The 27,879-nt window shown below is 36.8% G+C and overlaps 1 protein-coding gene across 3 annotated transcripts in view; it reads left to right on the top strand.

Annotated features, from left to right (window-relative positions):
* SLIT3 (slit guidance ligand 3) overlaps nt 1-27,879 on the top strand; it is a 511,770-nt gene that overhangs the window by 9,045 nt on the left and 474,846 nt on the right. For all 3 annotated transcript variants that reach the window (XM_035338343.1, XM_035338345.1, XM_035338344.1), the window contains exons 3-4: nt 17,816-17,887; nt 20,893-20,964. In XM_035338343.1, the coding sequence (XP_035194234.1) occupies nt 17,816-17,887; nt 20,893-20,964 (144 nt within the window). The remainder of the gene's footprint in view (nt 1-17,815; nt 17,888-20,892; nt 20,965-27,879) is intronic.

Raw genomic sequence — 27,879 nt, 5'->3', positions numbered from 1 at the left:
TTCTCCATCACATTTCCATCACACTTTTATTCAGATACATCTTCAAAAACTATCTGAAACTTCTATATTGATTTCAAAATTAGCCTTGCTTGCAAACGCACGTTTCCTGTGTTTTCTTGAAAATTTGTGATACTGTTGCAAAGCAATTCTTAACTTATGTCAGTGGGATGTTTTTGGAGAACCCTCAGTGCCTCCTACAGAGAGAGGTCAGTAAGATTACCTTCCTATTGAACTGGATGGTGAATGATCAGCCTTGTGGAAGTAGTATCAGGTTATTAATGAGGCTTCTCAAACATGTAATATATGTATTTTAAAGCCTGAGTAATTCAGACAATTTTGGCAGATAGCGTTCTCATGAGGCCAATACCTTACTGGCTGCTACATGTACACCTGCTCAGTTGCATTTGAGGTACAAGGCTGTTAGCAGTGATGCTACCTCTAGGAGTTTAACAGAGACGCTTCAAGCCTCTTCTGCTGTGTGGGGGTACTCTAGTCACCTTACAGTGTGACTGTACGTGTAGGCAATCACCCAAACTAACAAGACAAATCAGTTGCCGGTAATTTTTTCAGAATGTTTTCTCTGTACTGTTACAGTCGTACCTGTCTGTGCAGACAGATCAGCTCTTCTATCTTAATCAAGGATCCATGTGAGAGGGAGGGAGAAACTGCTCTGGAGGTTAACACTTTGAAAATCAGTAACTTATTTTAATAGTCTGTGAATGTGGTTGTAGAAGGTGGTGGGTGTTGTTGGCTGTTGATGAACTCTTTCTAGATGTATTTCTTTTTTTGGTTTTCCATTTTCATGCTCTCCCATTAGAGGAACTGCACCCTTTTTTTTTTTTTTATAAAAAAAAAAAGGGGGTAGTTTTGCAATTTTTTTTGTCTTTGCTGAAAACCCTTTGGGGCCACCTTTGTACAATGCTTAATGTGAAGAAATCTTGAATGGTCATAAGGGTCCTTCTAGGCATGATGAAAATGACAACAGTAATAAATTTCATATTACTGAATTTAAGGTTGCCATATCCAAAATCACAGCACTGTAAAATGCAGGGTTTAATAGCTGGCTCCAAACTGCTTTTCCAAGAGCTGCATTCTGTCAAGGCTGGGATTTGCAGGGAGGAAGGGGGAAAATATGCTGTCCTGTGAATGAACATTCTCATGAAACGTTTCAAAAGATAGGCACTTAACTACTATGGAAATAATATGCTGAAAACAGAGGCATAGGTGCATTCTTGTGCATACTAATAGTTAGGGAAATATTTCTCACTCCCTGTTCTTTCAGTTGGTCTTTTCCTTTGTTCCTGTGGCTGGTAAGGAATTTGTTCGTTAACCTGTATAAAATAAAGGGATTAGTAGATTGCAAGGCATTACTGCCATATGTTTCTATAGGGACACTAATAAATAATCTTTACGGTTACAAAAGATATAAACGGTAATCTTGTGAGCCTTACTGACTTTTGCAGTTCGTAGTGAAAATAAATGCTTTAAGGCAGTTGAACTAAAGTGCCCTACTCTATTAATGTTTTCACTGAAATCTTTCTTTGGATATGCACTGGTAAATGATGAGCACTTTCGGTACTTTAACAGCTTTAAAACTTGGAAGTAAAAAGTTTTGTTTGGCAAAATGGCTATTAGCAGTAGATAGAGTGGCTAGTTTTGCATAGTATGTAATATCAGTCTAATGCAAAAACTTGGAAAGGTCTTTTCCATAAACAACTTTCCCCAAAGTAGAATAGATTCTAATTCCTACTTTCAGTTTTTCTTAAGAGATTCCAAAAAGGTTATTTGAAAGTGGAATAAATTACCCTGGAATTTATTAGTTGAGTTCCTTGGAACATGCAGTTCTTTTAAGGATGGATGACCAAAAACCTCCAACTGTTACACAGAGGTGTCTGTAAGAACATAATTTCACTTTATATTAGTATTTTCTCTTACACTAAGGGAATAGTAAAGAGTACAGGATACTGTTCTGCCAAAGATTTAATTGCCCAATCTGTTTGAGTATAATCTGCAACAGAAATCTCATGTAGCAGATGTAGTCACATGACATCAAGCCCATTAAAATTATCCACTCGGAAATGGCCTTGTAAGCAATTGGCATTTTGTGTTGCTTATGTGTGCTTATGTGTTGGTCATTCACAGATATGGAGACACTAAAGTTTAATCAAGTTGTGTTGTTCAAGGATCACTTACATCACTTTTTAGCAAGGAAAAGGTACATCCTGAAAGCAGTTCAAATGTATTGTATCTTCCTGTTAGTCATGAGACTTGCTTTGTGTGGACTTTAATAGAGTTTTCATTTAGGGATTTTCCCCCTCAAATTTATTTTATCTGTATAGTGGTATTGTTTGGATCGGAACAGGCATTATATTAAACGTGTTTTGAAATACTGATTTCAGAAAATGCTGGATGAAACATGTTGGCTTGGTGATGGTGGTAGTGGTTACAACATCACTTAGTGAAGTGAGAACTGGGTTACAGGCTTCTCTGAAATAGCTGTAGAGTGATGAGAAGAGGCTAGCAGTCTCCTCCTCTTGAAGTGGTAGAGCTGGTTAGAGATGGTCTTTTAATAATATAGCTGGGGAGGAAAAGAGAACTCATTAGAAGGAAATAGTACAGGGAAGTAATTGTGCATTTTTGAAATGCCTAACTGCAGTAGGGTGGGAAACTGGAGACAAGAATACAGTGGTGACACAAGTCCCAGTATTCATGCTCTTGAGCAAGGAAAGTTTGTTTTCCAGAAATGGCAGTGGATATTGTGACGCAAAGCCATAAGGCAGAGGCTGGTTCTTGATGCTGAGAAACACATCTGGATATAAGTTTCTCAGATAAGAATGTGAAAGTATAAGAAACAGGCCTACAAGCCTTTGGAGTAGTGATTTTTAATAGCTAACATATGAAAAGGCAGCAAAAGATGAGGAGTAATCGTGTGTGTGTATTTTTCCTGGGAAGTTCTCTAGTTTAATTGCTCATGAAGCTTGTTAGAAGTTGGAAATTAATTATTCCCAGTTGATGTTAACTTCATTTTATAAAACAATTGTTTTCCAAGGTTGTTCTTTCATTGTTCTTAAGTATGTAAAAGGCTTAGAGCAAAATGGTTTTCATAATCATGAGTAGTTTCAGCAAGTCAAAATGTCAAATACATGTGCTTGGTCTTTTTCAGAAATGAATGAATTTTGTGTCCATTTAGCAAACACGGTAAAATCTATTTCACTTCACTCCAGAAAATATAGTTGGATGAGGATGGGGGATAGGGAAAGGGGGAATATACTTGAAAATGAAGAAAATTGTGGTTGTAATATCTGAATGCTAACTAGGTCAAGTGCATGCACAACGTCCTTCAAAATTGCTTTTTATTTACTAAAACTGTTCTACATCTTTTACTGCTACTCCTTGGCTTAATCTTCTCCTTAATGGCTATAGGAGATGTGTATATTCGGCATGGTACTTCTTAGAAGGGACAGAGTTGGTGAAACAGGATGTTTCTTAATTTAAAAAGGAAAACAAACAAACAAACAAACAAAACTAGCCTCTTTGACATTTCCATGAAAAGATCTCCTAAAAAGAGTTTCTGATCTCTGCATATCTGAAAGTACATATCTGAAGGAGTTGAAATCAGTTCTGTTTTCTTTTCAGACTTCACTAAAATCACTGATGTTTGTTGGTAGAACTTTTTTCTCAGGCCATCAAGTGTTACAGTAGCCATCATAACAGACACAGCTGTGAAATATCTGAAGTCCTAAACATTGTATTGGTGAAGAGCAACTAAACAGATGATCAGTTTCTTTACTGAGTTATATTCAGTAATACGCAACGTAGTTAAATGAAATACATACTTGTATACAAACATGAGGTATTGCCTCTGAAATAAATTAATGTGAGTTTTCCTGAAGTTTACGTGCAGTGTTGGTTTTGTTTTTTTTTTTTTCCCAAGTGAGCATGCAATGCTTGACAGTATATAGATTTTAGAAAATAAAATGAATGAAAAGGCCAAGAGCATAAAAGAGTCAGGGAAAAGAACAATCTTGTGAAGAATAGTAACCTTTGTCAATCCTGGTTTCTTGCTTTGCTTTCCATTCTTGAAGTCTCCACTTAACATTAGAGTAGCATTAAATGCACTGGAGAAATTCTTAAAAATTTGGAAAAGTATTCAAGTTTGCCATAAGTTGTAGTGAAGATTTTGATGCTAAAGCATGTTTATTCTTGCAACATTTTTCTGAAGTTCACTTGTCACAGGTTGTATTTTACATTGTCTAATAAAATATCTTTGTTTTGAGATGATAATGTGAATTAATTTGTGTCTCAGAGAGAGAAATGCAGACACTAACCTATTTATGTTCTGATAAGACCATTTGGGCCATGCTTTTTTTTAACTATCAAATGGGCAAAGTTTGATATTCTCTGGCTTCTTCTACCTGTATAACTGTTTAGTCTTTGCAATAGCAAAGGACTGATGTAACAATCTTTGATATCCAACCAACTGGTATGTGTTGGTTATGAAAGATGAGACAGTTACAGGAGTTAAGTTGGAATGGTTAGTTAAATGAATTCAAGAACTGAAAAGAAATAACATGAAAAAATGTTTTTGTGTCTGTGACTGTTAACCTTAATTGTGTGGTGTTTTTTTCTTTAAGTGAATGAAAATAATACTTGAGCTAAAATGACACAGTACTTGCATTTCTTTATAATGTGTGCACATCCTGTTTTCTGCATATTAAATCATGTTCCTGTACCAACTGTTTAGAAGTATTTTCCGTATTTTATTTTGTGCTTTACATTTAAAGCTTTCTGCCAAACCCCATCTCACCCCAATGGTAAATCAACAAACCAGTGTTTTACTCCCTTCTGTGTGGAAATGATAGATTCATAGAATCATTAGGATTTGAAGGCACTTCAGGAGATCTCCTAGTCCAGCCTCCACTCAAAGCGAGGTCTCCATGAAATTCAGACTAGGCTTCTCAGGGTTTGCCCAGCTGAGACTTGGAAACCACAGGGCCTTTGTGCAACTCATTCCCCAGCTTAACTGTCCTTATAGCAACAGATTTTTATTTATTTTTTTTTATATAAACAGGTAGCATTTCCCTTGTTTCAATTTACGATCATTGTGTCTTCCTCATCCTGCACTTTCATAAAGACCCTTGCTCCATCTTCTGAGAAACCTCTCCTTAGTTATTGGAAGACTGGTATTCAGTTGCCCCAAAGCCTGCCCTTCTTAAAGATGAACAAGTTTCCTTAGACTCATCTTATGTAGTCAAGTCTTGATCATTTCAGTGGTCTTCAGTTGGGCTTGGTGAAGTTTATGATCATCTTCCTTGGACTGAGGGGCTCCAAAATGGACACAGTATTCCAGATGCACTGAAGACAGACAATATCCACTGTTCTCCTTCAATCCATAGAAGTTGCTTCAGCATAGAAGGCAGTCACGTTGTTCAAATCTGATTTAAAAATCTGATTTAACTTTGGTAAATCTGTTGGCTATTTTCAGTCACCTTCCCTGTGCCCAGAAATTGCTTTCAATAGTATTTGCTTTATGATTCTTTCAGAGACCAAAGAGAGGCTAATGCTGACCATCCTGTACTTCACCATATTGTTCTTTTTTTTTCCCTTTTTTAAGACAAATTTAGTATTTGCATGTATTAAAGATGCCACTGCAAGGTGGCACTTTGAGACAGATCTCTCTGCACACCCAGATAGATTCTATCTGTTCCCACTGGTCAGGATTTCTGAGGAGAGGCTGAACTCAATCCTCTGCAACTACTGCTTATTCCCCTCCTTCTTGAAACTTTTTTCATCACTAAGACTTGAGAGTCTGTGTCCATGAAGACTGTCCTGTACAATCTCATTTACACTGGAGCTCAGTTGTGAGATGTGTTAAGCCAAGGTTGGCTTCTGATACACCTGCTCATTTTTCGCCAGTAGCTGGATGGAGTGTTGTTGTGCTGTTATTCCAGGCTGTTAGGCACAGCATGCCCCCTGAAAGTCTCTTGAATTCTGAAAAAAATGATTTCCGCTCTTCTGAATGCCCGTGCCTATGCGCTTCTACTTACCTTCCTCACGCACCTCAGTGTTTTGAACATTATTTTTCTGTGGTCACTCAAGCCAGTGATGCTACAGGTTTATCACACTCCCAAACACCTCATCATTTGTGAGTGGTAGATCAGGAAAGCTTCACCCCTGGTTGGCCCATCTAGCATCCATGTTGAGAAATTGTCTGACACTATCAAGAAAACATCCTGACCTGTTTGCCTACCCTGTGCTGCCTTTCCAGCACATGTCACAGAGATTCAAGTCCCTTATAGTAAGAACCAAGGTGTGCGACCTGGAGGCTCCCTGTCATCGCTTAAAGAGTGTTCTCTTATTCACCCTATGTGGGTGGTTGGTAATGAAGTTCCACCATGATGTCTGTTCCACCATGATGTTTGACCTCTCCAGTGATCCAGGCTGGCACATCTCAGTGAGCTTCTCAACAAGTCTATAGAGCACCTCCACATATTTGAGCTGATCCTTCTCACAGAGAGGAACCTCTCCTTCTGCTCTTTCTTGCTTCTCTTTGAGAACCCTTTAACATCAAACACAGGTGTGATGGCATGAGCTATGCCACCACATGCTGGTTATTCTGATGATGTTGTAAATCTGCATCTGTGACAAAAACTTTAGCTCTTCCTGCTTGTTTCACAAGGTTTGTATTTGTGTACAGCTGCTTGAGGTTGAGCCGCTTTCAACCAGTTTCATCCTTCCTGCAGACTGTCTTGTGATATGACCGTGTGAGGTCTGGACGAGAAAGAGTAACTACAGAACTTTGGGGGTAAAGGTGAAGGGCATGGGAGTATAAAACTTACTCTTAGAACATTATTCTGCCAGTATAGTATTTCCTTTTTATATAATAAAACCTTCAAGCTATTATAATCAGTCAGGAGTTCTTGCAGTGTGGAACAAACATGTATTTTCTTGAAGAAACTACTGAACTTAGCCCATTGTGGTGCTTTATGCAGGTCTCCGTTATGACTTCAAATAGTAATCTACTCAATGGGGAATTTAGCCACCGCAGGAGTTTCAAAAAGGAATTATTCCTGAGTGTTTTTAGCACCTATAGTTTGTCAACTCCATTTCTTTATTTTTATAAAGATGAGGACAGAAGTGTGTTGCCTGCAAGCAGTTCCAGATCATTTGGACTCTTAATGTGGGCTTCTATCCAAGCACTACTGTAAAGGGCTTGATAATGGAGTTTATGCCCAAGATCAGAGCACTTAACCTCTAAGATCAGTTTTCTCATTCCTTCAGACAGAAAGAAAACACTGAGTCATACCTGAGAGCCTTCTCTAATCTGAAGGAATCATCTATATATATATTTTTTGAATTAAAAGCTGTATTGTATAGGTGTGTTAAAGTAGGGTGAGCTGCAGCAGAATTTGTACTTCACAGCTGTTGTGTGGCTATTCAATTAACATTTAAAACTTTGTGGAGACTGAAACTATCCAATATCATACCTGTGGTACTACCCAACATGAGCAATAAAATTATTAAATATTGGATTGTAAAATGACTGTTACTCTGACTTTACAAGACTATCAAAGTGACTGGACCTCTCTACTGCTGTGTGAACACACTCTCCATGATACTTGTGTTATTGAAGCAATGTGGAATGTTTCTGAATCCTTTCAGGAACTGGTGGTTCTGGCAGGACTTGTTTTTTCTCTACTGTTGTTCATCCACATATTACCTGCTCTTACTGTGGAGCAGAGAAGAGGGTCTCTATTCTTATATTACTTTATTTGTACCTTGAGACTGCTGTAAGATCTCCCCATAACCCTTTACTGAAGTTTAACAATTGCAGCTCCCTCAGCATGTGTTCAGATGGCATTATACTACTGCCTCCTGATCATCACAATGGCCCTTTGCTTTCCTCTCTCCAACGTGTTAATGCTTTTCTTGTGCTGGAGAGCCTGCAACTGGATACAGCATGGCAGATTAACTTCCATAAATCCTGAATACAAGAGGTTAGTCAACTATTTCACTCTGCTGGCTATGATCTTACTATGACAGTCTGATGTAGGATGGCCTTCGTTGCTGCAAGGGCACACTGCATACTCCTTGTGTGGCCCACTGGGACTTTGAGATGCCTTTTTTTTTTTTTTTTTTTTTTCTCCAAAGCAGCTCCCTGGTCAGTCAGTGACTAGCCTCTGAGTGTTGCAGGGACTTGTTTCCTCCTATGTACATGACTTTTTTCCCCCTTATGAGCTTCATGAGCTTTCTGTCAGCCTAACTTGCTGACCTTCTTATGGTACACCTGAATTGAAGGCTTGTCTTTCAGTGCGCTGACTGCTCCCCTTTCTTTGATGCTGTCTGTGAATTTGTCTGTATTCTGTTCCACATAACTTTTTTTTTTTTTTATTCAAGATTACTAAACAACATTGGCCATACTATTGATTTCAAAGGGACACTACTAGGAACCAGCTGTTAAAAACTTTTTACACCCAATGGTCTAGCCAATTTACATGAAGTTTATTATTATTTATCTGTTCAGTTTGGATCTAAAGAGAGTATGGGAGACAGTCTCACTGAAATCAAGGTAAAAACATCCTCTGTTCAATCCTAGTCTGTGGAGCTAGTCATCTCATCACGTGAGGCAATTGGGCATGTTTTAGATGGCTCTGAGAATCTGTGCTGGCTCTTGCTATGACCTTGTTCTTCATGTCTTTGAGTATGAAAAATATGAAGGAAAGAGTTGGTGACGTAAAATAGAGCTCTTATGCTTCTTGAATTTGTACAGTGGAAACAGCTAGCAAGACAGCTAGCTATCTCTAGCTGTTTTAACTGTGCAGGATATTTCTTAAGTAAAATGAAAATAAGTATGTGTATCATGCTTAGTCTACAATTAGTTTAGAAGTGTAGAACACCTTCAAACTTAATTGTAAAGGGCAATATTTAAAGAATATATCAGTCTTCCCAGAAGTCAGTCAAGAAATATTTTTCTCATGCACATTTAAGAAGTCAGCTGTTTCTGTTTTAGGAAGAAAAAATGGCTTAAGTCTATTTATATAGAGGTGGAGCATATTATCTTCTCTTTCGTAACAACAAGAAAAGATAGCAGCTGAATAGGATTTTTATTATTATTATTTTTTTTTTTGTCTTTTTCTTCACAAGTGAAGTTCATACTTGCCCAAGTGTTTTGGGAACTAATGGATTTTGTAGATTTCATGAAATCTGGTCCTAGGTCTTTATTTCCTGCATTGCATAAGTTGAGATGGAAATATGTTAAATCTGAAGATATGCAGATTTTGCTGCCAGAGGGCTTCAGGGTAATGTTATAATTGAGTAGTTTATCATAGTAACTTTGAAGTTCTTGGACTGAAGGCATGAGAAAATTGCCAAGTGCTTTCCATCGGGAATTGTAGTCATTTAAGGTTAAGAGGCTAGTGGCAGTCCATATCCATTAAAGACAAATTAACTCCATAGCAGGAATTCTGGAAAATAGGTAAAAATAACAAAACAGATATCGAGTGTGTAAAGACTGCAAAGGATGGCCAGAAACACACATAGCAGAAATGGATATATCTGCACATGGGAAAGGATCTTACTCTTGTTATTGAGTACAGTGTTAGTGTGTTCCCAAATTAAGAACAAAAGTATTCATAGAGAGAGAAGGGCTTTACTGAAGAGCCTTTTGCCTCCACAGCAACCCACAGGTAGCCTCCAAAGCTACCCACAGGTAGCTTTGATAAAAAATCAAGAACTCCTCCTGGTTTTAAGCTTCTAGAGTGCAGTAGGCATCCAAGTGAACGGTTAACTTACCTGTGAAAATGCAAGTTTCCTCTATTTCAGGTGATGTGTGTTTGTGTTCACAGTTACCTTGCAAAGTGAATGGGGGTTGGGAAAACAAACAGGAAAATTTTCAAGGGATGACTCAGCTGTCATGCTAGCAGGTGTTTTGGATTGGCCAAGTCCTTCAACAATGTAATGGGAAAACAATCAAGGCCTTGTTTCCCTAGATTGTGTGATGCTTGAGTTATTTGGAAGTATTGGGCTAATGTAAGATATCAGTAACTCTTGAGATTCAGGAATCTGGATTGAATTGTTATCACTAGAATTTCACCTTCCACATTTTGAGTATGTTACTGCCAAGTTCATTTATCATTTGAAGTGCATCCCTTGGACTACATTACAAATGAAAAAAAAAAGAAAAAAGAATAATAAGGAATATGGGCTATACCCTTAATAGTGTCACTCTTAAATTTAAAGATAAATTATTTTTTCTTCTGTTCATGAACTTTTGGAACTTCTGTGAATTATGTTCTAGTTGAAGTTTGTTTTGATGTGAGTTCCAAATGGCATGTTAACTCCTTTCCTTTCTGGTTCTTAGGAAAATAAATTGTATGCTTTTTGGATCACATGGGGCATTGGTTTAATGAAATTTCTTTTGAGAGTATTGGGTTTCCTGGTGATTTGCTTATCATAAATGTGACACAAGTATCTAATATTTGAGCTGATAAGTGGAAGCCACATTGAATACTTTTCAGGAACAGAACTAGATTTTGGGTTAGAGGTTCTATGACTAGGAATTACCTGTATTTGAAGAAGCTGGATAGCAATGAATCCTAGTGCTGTGTAACTTGGTTAAGAGCAATCTTTTGAAGTGTGTGGCAATTTTTCTTAAATACAGTATGCAGTATCTCTACTGCTTTCATTCTTTATTAATATAAACAGGAAAACATCTGAGGGCTTGAATTAAGTTGCTCTAGTTTCCCTTCTCTTTGGATAGCAAGTTATTTTCACTTTCTTACATATTTTTATTTTATGCCAAGTCTTCCCTGGTTAAAGGCAAATGGATTAATAAATGTATATAAAAAAATAATGTCCATCTAGGACTTGTTGTATTTAACACTAAGATGCAAAATCAGGTATTGACGTGAAGTTATCTGATATCAGAGATGATCTTCAGTTTTGTTGTTAAGAATGTCACTGCGTTTGCCAGTCTGGTATCTCAGAGCTTTCTGAAAGAGAGGATAACTCTGTTGTGCTGGTAACTTTATGGACAATGAATAGCTTTCACCAAATGAAATAATTGGGTTTCTTCTGGAACGAGAATTAAATTTAAGCAACTTCTTTTCTGACCAAGTGTGAACAGGATTAGGCCTGGCAATTGGTTGTTTTCCAGATCAGAAGAAACAGTACCTCAGAAAAATTCTTCAAGTAGAAGCTAGTCTTAAAGCAAATGCTCCACTTAGAGCAAGGCCATCAGGCCATGAGGCTTTGATGTACCTGTTGTGGTGGTTTTACTCAGTTGGGCAGCCGAGTTCCACCATGGCAGCAAACTGCTCCAACCGGGGTCCCCCACGGGCAGCAGCTCCTGCCAGGTCACCTGCTCCTGCGTGGGCTCCTCTCCATGGGCTGCAGGTCCAGTCCGGAATCTGCAGCAGCGGGGGTCCTCCACAGGCCGCAGCATGTGTCAGTGCAGGTCCACCTGGTCTCCTCCATGGGCTGCAGTGTGGAACCCTGCTCCACCATGGTACTCCATGGGCTGTGGGGGTCAGCCTGCTTCACCATGGGCCTCACCACAAGCCACAGAGGACTTCTGCTCCAGCGCCTGGAGCACCCCTCCCCTTCCTTTTTCACTGATTTTGGCACCTACAAGGTTGTTCCTCACTCCTCTCACTCTCCCAGCTGCTGTGTAGCAAAGTGTTTTTTTTTTTTTTTTTTTTTTTTTTTTTTTTTTTTTTTTCTCTCTGTCTTAAATATGCTCTCACAGAGGCGCAAACTATATTGCTTATTGGCCCGGCTCTGGTCAGCAGTGGGACCCTTATCTAACATGGGGCAGCTTCTAGATTCTTCTTGCAGAAGCCACCCCTGTGGCCCCACCACTACCTAAACCTTGCCACACCTGTGAACTTGTACGGTGCCCATAGCTGTAGCTCACAGGCTTAATAAAAACAAGAGAAAAACAACAATAATAATAATAATAAATGGTTAGGAGTTGCACTGTGAACTAACCATTTCTTACCATTTAATAAGACTTGATTTTGGCACTGGGATCTCTGTTTTTTATTCTGTGTAACTAGAAGGCATAGGTCAGCAACCAGAACTAGCTTCAAAATCAGCAACTTAATTAAAAATATATATATATATACTACATAAACATAGTCTAGGAAGAGTTGAGAAGGAATTAACTTGGGGATTCACCTGGTTACATTCAAGATACACAGCTATGATGAGAGATTAAATTTTGGATTACTTCAGAGACTAAAATGAAGAAGCAAATTGACAGTTGAGTAATACGAACTTGCTAAAGTATGGAAGTGTTTATTGAATTTTTGCATCCTTGTGTATATAAGGATTTTGTATTTATATGTAAATATTAAATAAGTGATTTGAATTTAAAATTGTTGCAAGACTTCAGCATCTGATTGCCTTTGGTTATTGGCTTTTTTATAAGAATTCCAATGTTTATTCCAATGTTATGCTGATGTCAAATCTGATTCTGACCTTGCATATTAAAGAATTATAAGCTCAGATGTGTCTAAGATGAGTGTGTATATTTGCTAAGGTATGTTAGTCTAGAAGACAGAAGTGCACAGCACTTAGGACAATGTATCTGTAGCAACTGGAGTTAGTCCCAAAGTCATAAACTTCATGAAGTCCAAGGACAAGGGTAGGCGTTGGGAAGACAAATGTTCAGGCATTTTGGAAGTGGTTTGGAAGAATAATTGTCAACTGAAATTGAAGTGATGTAACAAGAGGAAGTCTATCTAGCACTTATCGTGCTGTTGGAAACCACATAATGGCACGCTCCAGAGAGTTTTGGAGGCTCTTGGAAACATTTAAATGTCTGGCTAAGTTCATCAGATTGTCTTGAGAGAAGAATGAACGATGAAGCAATTCAGAGGAATTCCTGCTATGAAGAAGGATTTGCTCCAGTTGCTCCAAAAGTCCCTGTTTGTAATAAGTGTGTACATTGTGTAACTTAGTCTTCATCATCTACAAAGTATGTATTGAATTAAATTGTTATTAGAACATAGCAGGACACGTTTATGAGTAAGGTTCCCTTTAATAGTTCAGTCTGAACTCACTTTCAGTAAGTGAAGTCTTCTACAATTCTAGTCCAATTCATATTTCTACTCCCACTGAAATAATTGCTTCCATATCTGTTTTCTTAAAGCTGCCACTACACCTGCATTGTCTTTAGCATACGTTATGCTAAAAAGAAAAATAGTTTGACAACAGAGACTTAATATCAAAAGCTCCAGGCTCTTTTCATTTTAATGAGTGCCGTCAACTGATCTGATGCCAGACCAGAAGAGATCTATCTTCCATAATGGTGTTTTCTTAGATTTGTTTGGAACAATATTATGTGAATGTGAAATGACAAAGAGTTGCAGCTGGGCTGGTATATGCATGGGGCAAGATTGAGATTTTGAGTAACATCTAAGATCCGCTTGGCCCCACAGAATATGCAAAATTCAGGAATTTTGCACAATAAGCATTTAATTTAGAATGAATCTATCTGTAGATAGGTACTTATTTAAACTAAATATAAATCAAATTCACCTTTGCATTATAACTTTTTCCATGTCTTTGATCCAAACAATTTCTTTTCAAAGCTGGTTGTGTATTTGCTTCCAACAATTCCTATGAACCATGATGTATTTGAAAGTCAACCAAGATTAGATGTTAAAGTTTAGCTTTTTGTAGTTGAAACCGACTAGTGGTCTCATAATCAGCTGGCAAACTTTTATAAAGGAAATATAAAATATTAAGTTGCCCACAAATACCAGCTGAAAACCACTGAAGTCTGCAATAGTTCAATAACTTCACAGTAACAAAGTTTAATTGACTAATAGGGTAACTTGTGGCAATGGGCTTTTTTTTTTTTTTTTTTTTTCCTAGTGCTAGACCTACTCTGAACAGGAGGAGGAAGTATTACATAGTAGTACATCAGGGTTTTAGTCTGTTTTCCCACAAATGGCAGACAAGCCTCGAGGGAGAGCTTTCTGGAACAGGTAAATGCTCAGATGGCAAATACTGCTTTTTAAAGCAGAGGAGGCAGTTATCAATAAAATCCAAATTGGCTTAAGGAAAGTGAACTTCATGAAGAAGCATTCTGTTAAAATTAGAGAATTGTCCAAGTAACTTTACTTGCAGAAATGGATACTCTATCTTAGCTGCTGATGTTCAGAAGGCTTTAATGGAATGGTTGATTTTATGTGTATGGTATAGGCTGTGTCAGTCTGCAGGAGTGGAGTAAACAGCAATCTCAATATGTATATTGATCAAAGAATGTTTAAGAAAGTCTTTCTCAGCATAGAGGGGTGCAGAACTCACCGGGAGGAGCATGCTGAGTAACAGGAGTGCTCTCGGGGCTGAAAAAAGAGAAGGATGAAGCTTTTGTGGGGTATTGGGCTCAGACTTGAAGGGGAAAAAACTGCTTTGTATGTGTGACAGGAATGAAACTCTGTGTACAGGTGTTCAGGCTGAGTAAATGTGCTATGTTGAGAATTAAGGCTTACCAAAATAGGCAAAAAGACGGGTCGCTGACCCTGTTGATGTGTGTACCTCTGAGCTGCCAGTTGGAGAATTCTGAGCAGCTGCATGCTGTGTTTTGGTAGAATGTTTCTGAGACACAGGCAAGGGAAAACTGAGGGAATGGCATAAAAAGCAGAGGGGAAACAACATGCAAATAAACCACAAAGCTATTTACGTGTTGTTTACTCTAGAGTTAATTCTTTCCAGTGATTTTTGCTGTCAGGTCAGCCTGGCGCACCAGTGAGTAGTTAATGATGCACCAGGGCAGAGGAATTGAACTGAGAGCCCAGAGGAAATCAAGCCGGAAAATCTGAAAAATGCAGGCAGTGACTGAAAGGTATTACCTGTGAAAAGGGTGATTCAGTGGTTCTTACATACAGTGAAAGTGTCCTGTTTTTTTTTTTTTTTTTTTTTTTTTTTTTTCCATAACAGATATTTTCTTAAATATGATTGACCTAGGTCCGTCAAAGATAATGTTTCTTTTATTTTTTTCTTGTAGTTAAAATATAGGGATTCTCCCCACACACACATTGGTTTGCATCTGAGATTTAGGGAACACATGAGGAAAACAATTATGTACATTTACAAATATGAGGCTTTATTTTCTCTGAAAGATGAGTACAATTACCTCTGCTCATCTAAATATTTAAGTTATTTATAAATGAAGGATGGTTTTCATATTAAAAGATACTTTATTTTCATGGTTAGAAGGAGTTGGGAAACATGGTAGATATGCTAAGAAATCAGTTCAGTTTCTTCTCTGAATGTTGAAAATGTACCTTTCAATGAGCTTAAACTTCCAAATTCATAACTGCCTTTTCTTTGAGATTCACAGTAGGAAAAAAATGGCATTAGTTACCATGACAATTACCTTTCATTTAATGCCTTAGAGGAATATGCTTAAGGGCAGCAGGAAAAAAAAAGAAAAAAAAAAAAATTGATTCAAGGTACATATTATTTTTTTTTTTTTTCATGAACACTCACATATTTCTTATTAGTATTGCATCTATCCTGCTAATAGAGTCTGATGTGAGGTGAAAGAAGACTGGCTTAGGTAGCAGCCATGTTGGAGGGCTTGTATGGAATTGTGTGTGTGCTGGAAAATTACTGGAAGTTGTGCCAGGCAGGAGGAAGGAAAAGTTTTGTGTGTGTGTGTGTTTTTTTTTGTTTTGTTTTGTTTTTCTCCCTGTAGGAGTATATATGAAAGACTGCAAATCATTTAGCTTTCCTCAACACTTTGAGAGCTTTCATATTCTGTTTGTAGTATTATTTGTCAGGCACTTAAAAGCCATCCAAGGACAGCCATCTAGGCAGCATCATTCAGAATACAAAGGTGACAGTTGAGGCATTCGACTCTTTTTTGTACCTACAGAACTATTAACTTGAAACAGTACTTAGGAACATCTACCTATCTTTCAGAAATTATTTCATGGTCAAGGGCTGAGATGATTGTGGAATATACTTAAAAATAGTACTGTTACCTTCCCTTGTCTTGTCGAATCTTATTGGAAATTGAAAAGAAGTAAGAAATTTAAAATTTGAGAAGAAAAATAATGCACATTAATACAGGAACTATGGTAAAATTGAATTTCTTAAGATAAGTCTCTACTTCCTGTTGTGAATTTGTGATGTAATTTTCTTTTAGCAAATCAACATGTAGCCTCATGATTAGTTTTTCATCTTAGACTATTTTCATCCAGTGGCACTAGACAACAAAATTTGTTGGACTGTTATTGTTTACTATCTCATGGTCTTTAGAAAGCTACTCAGTGCTTTATTGGCCTGAGAAGTGTTAACCCAAAGGCTTGCTTTCTAAAATATATTTAGCAGCTTTTTACTAGGCATAATATGTGATTCAGAAGAAGAAAAAAATACTCCAGTATTAAAAAAATGCTTCTTCTTAAGAAGGATTATTTTATCTAGGAAAATCTGACAATAAATTTGTGGTGTTATGCTGGAGAAGTTTTCGTTGTAAGTTTTAGTTGTAAGTTTTCTGAATATTGCTTATTTTAAAATAAGCTTGGTTGAATATGAGGAAAAAAGGCTAGCTGTTTGTCTTTTCCCTAGTGGGAACAACAACAACAACAATAACAAAGGCAAAACAACTGAAAGGTTTGTTGTGTGTTTGCTTCCTGGTTCTTGGTCAAGGCAAATCCAAGAGTCAAGACAAAACAGGACCTCTATAGTGCACCAATATAAGCAGGTGCTATTTTGAAGAAAAAGAAGACACTTAACCAGACCTCTGAAATGACAGGAAGACTTTTTATTGGGAAATGAGGAGTTAGACTCAGTTGTTATGACTGTCAAAAAAAAAAAAAAAAAAAAAAAAAAAAGGCTGCTAGTGTAGTGAGACTTAGCACAGAACTAATCTTGCAAGAAGGATTGATTTATGAATTCCTTTATCTTCACTTTGATTCTATTTTGACTTAAATAGAATTTGTCTCAGAAGCAAACACTATTTTATTTGGATGTCTAGTCTATCAAGATACAAGTTTAAATGTGAAATTCTTTTGTATTTTTGGTGCACTCACTACAAAGAAAAGTGGACAGTTCAAGATCTGCTTACAATGGTTTTTCCTGTTGTAGAAAAAAATACCGGTTACTTATTAATTTGGAATCTACAGCATAAATTAGCACAAATTGAAACAGTGCAGGAGGTTATGTGACTACATGAGGAAAATGTGTTGTCGCATAGCATGTGTGTTATAAAACTGAATTCAAGTAAAGACAGAAGACACAAATTGGCAAGTTCTGATTAACATAGGAAACAGGTCAGTGTGCTTAACACCTTTTCAAACAGTGATAACACTTCACTGGTTTTCTTCTGATAACCAGCATTTCCAAAAAAATGGGGTGAAGAGCTGCCTAAATAGTATGCTGCATTTGGCAGGGAGCTGTTCTAAAACTTGGCAAATCTTCCAGTCATTTGGGTGACACCATGCCTCCACTAACCAAAGCTGGTAGTTCTGTGCTCAGGCTCTACAGCAGCTTCTGCACCAGGCTAGACTCAAGCGGGCTTAGTACAACTCCAGAGCCCAATTTTAATTTTTGGGGCAGAGTACTGCATTTCAGCTGTGTTGTACAGATTGGGTCTTGAATATATTTTTGCCTCTTAAAAGACTGTAGTCTTGAGAAATAAGTAGATGATGAACAGATCATATAATGGAAACATGACTTTGTACAGTTTGAACAGCTAATAGATGATACACTGATGGAGGTAATTTCTCCTAACAGAATTTTGGATGTTGGTTACTGTGCCTGAATGCTGTGTGTTTTTTTTTTTTTTTCCCCCCTCCAGGGATCTAGAAAAAAATAATATCACAAGAATCACAAAGATGGACTTTGCAGGGCTGAAGAATCTCCGTGTCTTGTGAGTATAACAGAAAACTTATCTTTCTTGAAAAGACTATTTTGGGTTCTAGTACTAAGGATGATCATATGTTAGGAATTTCTGTACATTATTCAGTTAGTGATATTTTAAACTAGGCAACTGGAACAGTTTGTGATGTAAAAAAAAAAATTAGTTCCATGTTGAAGTCCAAATGCCATTTCAGAGCTGTTTAATCGTGTTTCTTACTAGCTTTTAACAAGTACTGTGAAGTGGACTAAAATTCTTACCACGGTCCACTTAAGTATGAATAAATAATATTGGAACACTAGTAAGTAGGACTTGCAGATTTTGTCGACTTTAATAGTGCTTTTACAGAAGATTAAGCATAAAATATTTGATAACTGTAAAAGTTGTACACGAGGAAACCTATGAATTCTTTTAGTCCAGTATGAAGTAACAAATGTAAAAAAAAAAAAAAATAAAAAATAGGTAGTCCTGTCTCTTGTTCTAGCATTATCAGTCAAGAGCTCAACTGTGCTTCTAAATAGGCCTTGAAAATCAAAAGGGGAAAACATCAACCTACCTATTGCCCTTTACCTAGCGGTCACTACATTCTGTGCACTTGTTATATAGTTCACTGGAAGTATTTTACTAAACTGTTGTAAATTCCAAGTTGTAGTAATCAAGGCAAAAACCTAATTTTGAGTTGGTCCCAGCACTGTTAGAGACATGTTAGTTTTATTGTTCTATTGACCCCTGAAACAGCTATCAGAAAATCAAGACACAAATCTACCTGCACTCCCTGAAAATTTCTCTGTGTTTCTTAAAATTGCCTTCTGCAGCTAGTATTTTCCTTTAAGTATCTTCTTGTAAAATAAGTCCTTAAAACTGTAATGATGAACTGTTACCTTAATTTAGTGAAAATTCAATTAATAAAGTAACTGAATCCTGCCAAGGAGAAGACAGAAGACAAGTCTTTTCTGCTGCTCCCTAAGCACTTTTGAACCAAGAAAACATTTCTAATGTTCTATTCTAATCGTCTGGTCTTGCATCTTTTTTAATCTTCTATTGAAAGATTCTTCTTTCCTATAGCATTTCCCTCACCTCTATCAGTGGAGTCATTTAGATTTCTTTGGCTCCAATCCCAGCTGCCAATACCATTTTGGAAGTCTGTATTATAATTCTGTTTACAAGTACTATACTATCATTAATGTCAGTAGTTGGTTTGGTAGTGTTTTTTTCTACGACTGTCTATAGTGTCACACATTGCCTAATGTCACTGCAGTCACTTACCCTGGATGTCCTTAACAAGAAGCGAAGTACGCAACTGCAGTTATTTGAATTTTTTGCTCTGTGTGCATTTCAGATTTATGTAGCATGTTCAACCATTATGAATGGTGTCTGGTGTTTGCCACACAAGTCATTAGGAATAAAAGGAGAACATGCCTATTAGAAAATCTGTAATTTATATTGTTTTTATTTTGTGATATATGAAGACTACCTGAAACCTAAGATGTGCCATTTCAGCATTTGCTTACATAAATATTTTTGATCATTGTCAATGTATTTTCCTTTTCCATGTTCCTGTTGTATTCTGTTGTGTTTTTTGTTGTTGTTGTTGTTGTTTTCCTTGCAGTTTGTGCAGCTTAACATGTGGTCTCTGTAAGTCCTTCAGATTTTTAATAATTTTTCTGAACTTTTTCTATGGTCCCCTAATAACTCTGGCTATTTTACATTACTCACCCTCCCTATTTCCCCCCCATGTGTGATGGGGGTGTAGTGGGAGGAGCAGAAATGTGTAACCTGTTCCAGAGCTCCCAAACAGGTGGTCTGGTCTTGTCTTCAGACATCACAGTGAGGGGAACTCTTTGTATGATGAATGAACTAGAAGCTGGCAGAGTGGTCCAACAGAACAAAGCTTCCCGTCTCAAATCAACAACATAAATGCAAAGTACTCCACTGCACACCTTATTCTTTCATACCTTATAAATGCGTATTTTTCACCCTATTACTTTGAGGAACACGGTTTGTTTGCATTTTTTTTTTACTATTATTTTTTGGTTTTCGTAGTTGTAGATTCTTGCTGTCTGTCCTCCCAACTGCAATCCAGTTGAATGACTCTGAATATCCTTATAGGATTGGATGCAGAGTAGTGGCTTCAGGAGAGGAGTGGTTCTTCACTCGTCATCGCTCAAACCAGACTTATTGTATATTAAGTTATTTATTTGTTTTTAGCTAAAACCACCTAAAATATTCAGAAGGCTAAGAGATTTAGTCCATTCTGTTATCTGAGTGCTCTCACAAACGCAGATAATGGGTTTGTGCTGAAAGGCAGCACTGAGAGAGAAAAAAAATGGTTTAAATGGAAATATTGGTGTATCTGCTCCCTTTTACCTATAAAGAGCACTTCTGCCATGTGAATGAATAGTCATTTCCTCCATAGTGTAAATCAAAGAGAAGTCAGTCGCTATTGTTTATTACTTGTCCTTGCCTCAGCCTTAGAGGGTGAAGAAAAGCAGAGTCCTACACAGTGGAAGCCTGGGAGCTTTCCCTTACATTATTACACCTGTTGTACAGTGGGACTGTATACAGCTGTCACACGTAGCTGGTATGGCTGTATTTCTGGTGAGGCTGAACTGCTTTGGTTTGTTTACAAGTGGTTTACTCTAAAGCAGGCCTGAAGTCTTGGCAGAACATAAAGACTGGACAAAAAATATTTACGTTGATTTGTCTGCTATTGACTGTAGGGAGTCAGTAGGTTCTCCTCAATTTCAGAAGCCAAGAGTAAGGGACTGAGGATGTAACAATCAATCACTAAACCAACACTTTCTGAGCATTATGGTTACAAATCTGGGAGTCAGGAGGCAATTTTTAATCAGCGTGCTGTTAGTGACCAAGAGAGAGTGCATTCGGTGTAGAATTTTCATAATCTCTAACTAAAAGTTTTACTATTGCATCTGTGAAAACCACTTTTACAACATGTTTGAAGTGGGGAAACATTTATTCTCCTGTCTTAAAGTTTACTTGTGTTTCTGAAATTGTAGACACTTGGAAGAAAATCAGATCAGTGTGATAGAACGTGGAGCATTTCAAGATTTAAAGCAACTTGAGCGACTGTAAGTATCTCAATTTAAATACTTCAAAATGCCATGTTCTTCTACCTCGCTTTAAATGATTATTATATTTCACGGTTAAAAACTGAACTTGCTTAAAAAAAAAAGGGGGGGGGGGTACTTACCTGAATTTGAATATGCGCTTAAACACAGTTGGCTTTATATTGAATCATAGCTCATGCTTGAAATAAAATGTGCAACTGCTCACCAAGAAAATAGAACCATCATTGATACTAGAATCTTAACAACAATATTAAAAGAACATTATTTGGGCAACTTTTATAACTGATAAATAGATGAAGAGGAAAAGTTTGTTTATAATAATTATTATTTGTACAGTTAATTAAAATATAAAAATCATCACTAGTGAACGTTACAATTGTCCTCAAGGCTTAAGAACCAGAGTATTTACAGAATTGCCTTTGAACTTAATTTTTTTATTATCTTGATTTCATTTCAAGTTGCACAATGCCACTGATACCAGTAGGTTCCAGGGTATCATGCTAGACTGAGAAAATCAGACTGTAGATTTCTTCTACTTTTGATAACAATCAAAAGTAAACACTAGTGAATATAAAAGCTCTCTTAATGCAAAACCCAACTCATAGAAAACTACTAGTCTTGTAAGAGTGTAATCATTAATATCGGTAAGTGCAAAAGTAATGCTATATCAAATTGCTACTCTTTGTTGGAGTGTACTGTTCAGCATTGTAATGAAGCTAGGTTAATTTTGCCAGCTTATGGTGAGAGCTGAACAATGTTTCTGTAATGCTGAAATACTTTGGGGAATTATTCTTTGTTAGATGTAGGTGACTAGTAAGAAATCACATGCTGGTTTGGAATGCTTTTTTGTTAAAACAGAGAAGCAGATTTGTTTTTATGCTTGATTATCTGCAAGGCATTTATTGTAGAACTTGGCATTTTTTAACTTTTTTTTTTTTTTTTTTTTTTTTTTTTTTTTCCCTAAAGTAGCTTTTAGGAGTGAAGTTCCCATTAACAGTTGTGCAAGACAACTTTGGAGTATGGAGCATATTTTGTACTAAAACTGTTTCAGATGATCTCAAGATTAGACTTGCATTTAAGTTGTTGAACAACTAGTGTTCTGATCTTTTAAAATTGATTCATTCAGGATTTTTTTTTCTTGAATTAAAAAGCTCACAAAGAAGGGGGGTGAGTTTTAAATTCTGATTATAAGCTACTCAGCCAGTTTCTGATACCTATATTCCATTTAGAAAGCACTTTCAGGTCAAGAGTCTTGCCATGGGTGATTTATTTCACAATTCTTGGGAACAATAAAACAAAGCCCGTGTCATAGTTTTCCCAAATTAAGCATTTCCTGATGCCATAGAAAACTTTTTTTTTTTTTTTTTTTTTTTCAGATTATAGCTCATTCTAGATAAAGATAGATTTAGTTAAACTAAAAAATGTGTTTTGAAAAAATCTGGGAGACAGACTAGCTATCTGGAACCAGAAATGATGAATACTCAAGACTTCTCTTAATGTGTTGCTTTTCTGTAGAGCCTTCTCTGTTAGCAAATGAGCATAATGTATCTCGTGAAACCAGAAGTTAGGAAATATGATACCTTTAATAGCATCTGCTCAAGTATGTGATATTTGAAAGTCTCTCTCTCTTTTTTTTTTTTTTTTTTTTTTTTTCTTTTTTGTCCTGTGCAAACTCTTAACTTGGCCTAAACATACTGCATCTCTTCTTCTCTTTTTGGATTGTCTGTCATTAAAATATTTCCTAAATGAATGTAGTATGAAAGGGAGGGCTGGAAACATATAACTTTTTGGTATTTTAGCTTAAATCATTTTAAAGACATAACTATAAATCTTTTTTTTTATTATTTTTTTATTTTATTTTTTGCTATGAGTCAGTAGGCTTTGGAGAATGAACTGTGGAAAGTTTGGCATAACTTATAACAGCTAAATTGCAACATTTTAGTTAATATTAAAGCTATTTTATTAAGTATTTTCAAACATTGCAAAACATTAATGAAGAAAGTATGATGGTTGAATAAAAAAACCTGGCTTTTTTCCATTTAATTTCTTTCAAATAACAAATAAAAAATGCATATATTACTTCGATTTTGGAATAACATTCGTTTTTGATCTGTTAAAGTGGATGCAAAAGTAATCACTAACATTTTTTTAAAAATAAAGCAGCTGTATTGGGCCAGACTTTAAAAAACAGGAGTAAAGGAGTACTTTCTCTTTTTGGCAAAATACCCTACATGTGTGTGTGTGCATATATATATATATTTTATTCAAAGTAACAGTGGAAGTATATTGTTCTTCCACTCCCACACAGTAATCTTTCAAAGGGCATGGACCATAACCTTAGGTGAATACTATTTTAGCTTACTATAGTCTCACTTGTGTGGACATCAAAACAAACTCATCAATATTATCTAAGTGAATTAGCAGAATTTTCATTGTGAAATGTGTTTTTTGGTACTGTCCTGAATAATAGTAAGTAAATTTTGTATAAAATGTCTCTACAGCTGTTTGCTATTGCTCCCAAAACCACCATAATGATGGCTCTCCAGTTATTGGGATTTTACTGTTTACAACTGTTTTTTAAATTATTTTTAATTTTTGTTTCTTTACGGGACATTAATGCTTACAATACCAATGGAGCATCTTAAAGACATTATTTAAATAGAGGTCAAGGTACTGTCAAAAGCTTAATAAAGTCTGTCAATATCAGCTGAAGGAAGCACATAATGCAGGGTATGACAAAAGGACAGAAAATATGAAGTTGAGAAATGAAGTGATGGGTGGAAGGTGCGCCACTTCATTCTTTGACATATTTTTTCTTAGCTTTACTAGATAAAGCTGAGTAATACATGGGATTTTCACCATTGTCTCTCTTATAAAAAATCTGTGTTATTTTATTTTATTTTATTTTGGTTTGTTTTTGTGTGTGTGTGTAAGTTGTTCTGTAGAGTCCTAAAATTCAGAGTTCTTGGGAATATCCAATGGTACTCAATGCACTAGGAAACCAGGAATGCTTTATTAAAAGAAGTTTCTATGATTTTACTCCAAAACCCACAGATGAGTAATGAAGTAGCTGACCATAAAAAGTTGGTCAGTCAAGATGCAATATTAATGTGTAACTGGTCCATACAACTTACTACCTTCTACTTGTTGTGCTGCTATCAAACGTCAAGCCATTCTTGTGCAGTGTTATGCCAATGCAGAGAAACTCTAAAGCTTGTAGAGCCTACGTGCCAATGTAAGCTTGTATGTCTGAGGTGCTAGAATGATTTCAGGACACCTCCTCCCAGGCTTGTTAGTTGCTTTTCTAGCTATCAGCTTTTCTTTGGCTACAAAGTGTTACTTTAGGAGAAATATTACTAACTAATGTTGACTGATATATTTGCATAGGTTCAATAAGCATTTAAATGATGGAGATAAGTTCTTCAAAATAGGAATTGCCAGCTGTAAATCTTGAGTGTGCCCCTCCTTGCCAGTAGACAGTTTTGGAGCAACATCAGCGTCTGTTGTTGTAGGGAAGGTTTCAGAAATTAATTATTTTTTCTAGTTTCATTCTGTATTTTTGTCCTAAAAGTTAACTGTTAAAGTTACAACTTGGATTTTTCTTTCTGTTTTTGTGTTCTGTGGTTTGAAGTTGTGAGCATGTGTCTATACACACACAGACAGCGCATTATAGACAAATTTATATTGAATTTTGATGTTTCAGCTATATGCTTTGCTGTTAACATGATGTAGGATTTCAAGATAAAATTACAAAATTTCGTATACAAAGAGGATCAAGAGTAAAGATGCATACTAGTGGACCAAAAAGATGAACTGAAATTTCTTCCAGAGCCAGATGTCACACATTTATGTGAAAAATGAGGCAGGATATAAGACACCAGCTGATTCTGACTTTTCCACGGCCAACTGCCAGAAATTGTCATGTAGCTGTATTATCTTCAAAAGGCCGGACTTTGGCTGGTGGCTGGTTCTTTCTACTCAAATTAGTGTCTTTAGCTAGCATAAAGGCTTTCAACATCTGAAAACACTCAAAATGTGTTTTTGTTGTTTAAAGAAGGGCAGGGGGTGTGGGGGGGAGAGAATGTATAAGCATGGCCAAATCAAATATCTTTTCAAAGTTGGGAAAAATAATTAGCTTTTTTTTTTTTTTTTTCTTAAATCCAAAAGTTTAACCCTAGCATATACATGTATGGTTTTGGTTTTCTATGCATTAAGAGAGAGGTCCAAATGGAAATTGGCAGACCTTTAACTGTAGAGATGCTACTGTGCATTGGATCTTGGTAAGCTGCTTCCTAAATGCTTGATTAAGGTATTAAAGTATAATTTTTTTGGCATAGTGTACTGTAAAATCTATATTAGTGACCAAAGATGCTAAGGAGAATAAATTATGAGATGCTTCACAATCTGGATTTCATAAATTGAGATTGAACAGGCTTTGAATAAATCTTCTAATACAAAAAGCATCTTCCATAATTAACAGGCTAAGTGGAAGGATTGCTAAGTGCTTCAGAGTAGTGGGCAGAACAATAAAAGCATTGGACAGTTCTCTGCTGTTGTAAACAAAAGCTTATTGTGAATCTTTGGCAGCATGGACAAATCCATAGTGTTTATACAGCGTTTGCAGTGTGTGCAGTTTAGAGGTATTTCTGGAACTGCACGTGCTACACTTATTTCATTTATGAAGCCATATGGATTTGCAAATATGGAAGACAGTTTGAATGTAACCTTTCAGAATGAAGCTTTGTTGTTTAATGTCTCAATTTCCGTGTGACATTATGGATAATATCTAGTTTGAGATCAGTGATCATAAAATGCTCATTTGGAAATGCAGGAGAATGAAGACACTCAAATAAACTTAGTTCTGCAGTCCAGTATTTCATCCATTTTATTGCTTGCATACTTCCCTCTTCCTTCTCAAACTGCCATGCCTAAGTTGGAGTAGTACCTGGCTCGGTAGCAAACTCCTCAGGAGCTTGTGGTGCTTCAGGAGCGAGCCCTTCTGTCTGTATCCTGCTCCCAGGACAGACCTTTACACTGGGCCTTGAGGGTGTGAATGGTAAATTGGGGCCAGTGGAGCCATCTGGAACTTACAGTCTTTGGGAGGGATGGATTTTGTAAATGGCAGAAATCAGTTTCTGAGACCAGTTGCAAGCTTAACCACTGCTTGATGGAACCAGCAAAGAATACAAAAATGAAATTCAGTTTCTGATATCTTCAAACATGTTCCTGTTCTCCTGATTTGAAGAATATCTAGTATTTAAGTTTAGTGTTGCCTGCATTTGTGAGCCAATAACGTGTAGCTCCTTGGCTGCATTTGGCTCCTGACTGCAAGTTCAAGAAATAGTTTTTGATGTTTGATCATTATTTGGTCCATGCGTTTTGAAAAAAAAAATAAAATATTCTGTATTCTGGTTTGGGAAAGAAAAAAAAAAAAAGTATCTTGTAACTGACATCTGAAAAGGCAGTCACTTTTACCTCATGTTTTCAAGAGAAGTCTGTTACTGCTTTTTAAAGGAGTGTCATTGTGACAGTTGACACTGCAAGTAGTCCATAGTGATTAGATAGAATGCTTCAGGTGCCAGTATCTGAGAGGACGTTGTTGGTCATATTCTTGGATGCCCTTTGCACAACCATGGAGACTGTATGCAAGTTCATCGGCAACATGCTATCTCCTCACGTGGCACCGTGAAGTTCTTAGAGCAACTGCAGGTGAGGTGCCTTGGCTTTCTTTTCTGGGTTTGGATTAGTACAGGTTTTATTTGTCATTGTCATTATCTCTCTCTCATAATTCCACCATGCTTATTCCACCACGTGGTGCTGGTCTGTATGCTACAATCTCCTACCTTGTGCCGTCTTTTCTTGTAGTGTAAAAAGAGTGATTTGCTTTTCCTCACTGAGTGTGAATTACAGTTTCTCAGAGCTGTCCTGCATCTTTTGTGTGTAGCTAAATCACATTCGATCTTCAGCAATACTTTTCCTTTCTTCTAAGGGGAAAGAGTTTTTTCTGTGTGCTTGTGGGATGAGTAACACCCTCAGTTTAAACTAGGGATGATTATGACTCATTCTTGGAGCTAATGGTCACTTCTTGAAATGTAATATTGGAGCCTCCCTGGAATCTTTCTATATCTACTGGTAGATTTCATCAGTTCCCTAAACCACAGGTATCATTTCCAGCCAGACAAAACTTTCTGGAACTAGCTCGACTAATTTGACTGGCTGAACTAGGAGCCAAGTCCTCAAGACTTGTCCCTTCCCTCTTAAACTTGTATCAGTTTGCTACTCATACTGTTTACAGCACTGGTTGTTTTTACCAATACTTTCAAGAGGAACTTGGTTAGCAGAGTTGCTGCGACCCAGTCATGTATCTTCATCACATTTATATAGTCTTCCTGAAAACTGCTTCATGGGCAGTTTTAATCAAAATGCCCACACTGAGGAATTGTAGAAGGACCTTATGAGGTTGACTGACTGTGAAATTATGTAGTAGATGTAATTCAGGGTTGAAGAACAGGGAACTGGAGGGAAAAACAAACAAACAAACAAAAAAACATCCCCAAATGTTGAAGCTTGTGAAAGAATAAAATAGAAGTTCACAGATGGTCATCAGAAGGCTGGCTAGATTTGTGCAACAGCGATCCATTGAGGTGTCCTAAATATGCAAAACCTTTATCAGCTAACTGTAGATGAAAAAAGATTGAAAGCTTGCAAAGCTGTTGGGGGATTAGTAAAATAGACAACCTCTGTTTATGCCTCTGCATGCATCTACATATTACCATTGTTGGAAACAGGATACAGATCTGGATGGACTATGTCTGACTCAGCCAAGCTGTTCCATTACTGTGTGTTTTCTGATTTTCATCTGTTGCAAGAAACTGAACTGGTCGTCATCTTTTCCAAATTTTATTTTGCTTCTAC

The sequence above is a fragment of the Oxyura jamaicensis genome, chromosome 13 (assembly GCF_011077185.1).
Source record: "Oxyura jamaicensis isolate SHBP4307 breed ruddy duck chromosome 13, BPBGC_Ojam_1.0, whole genome shotgun sequence".
NCBI lineage: Eukaryota > Metazoa > Chordata > Aves > Anseriformes > Anatidae > Oxyura > Oxyura jamaicensis.
This window is presented reverse-complemented; position numbering and strand designations above follow the sequence as displayed.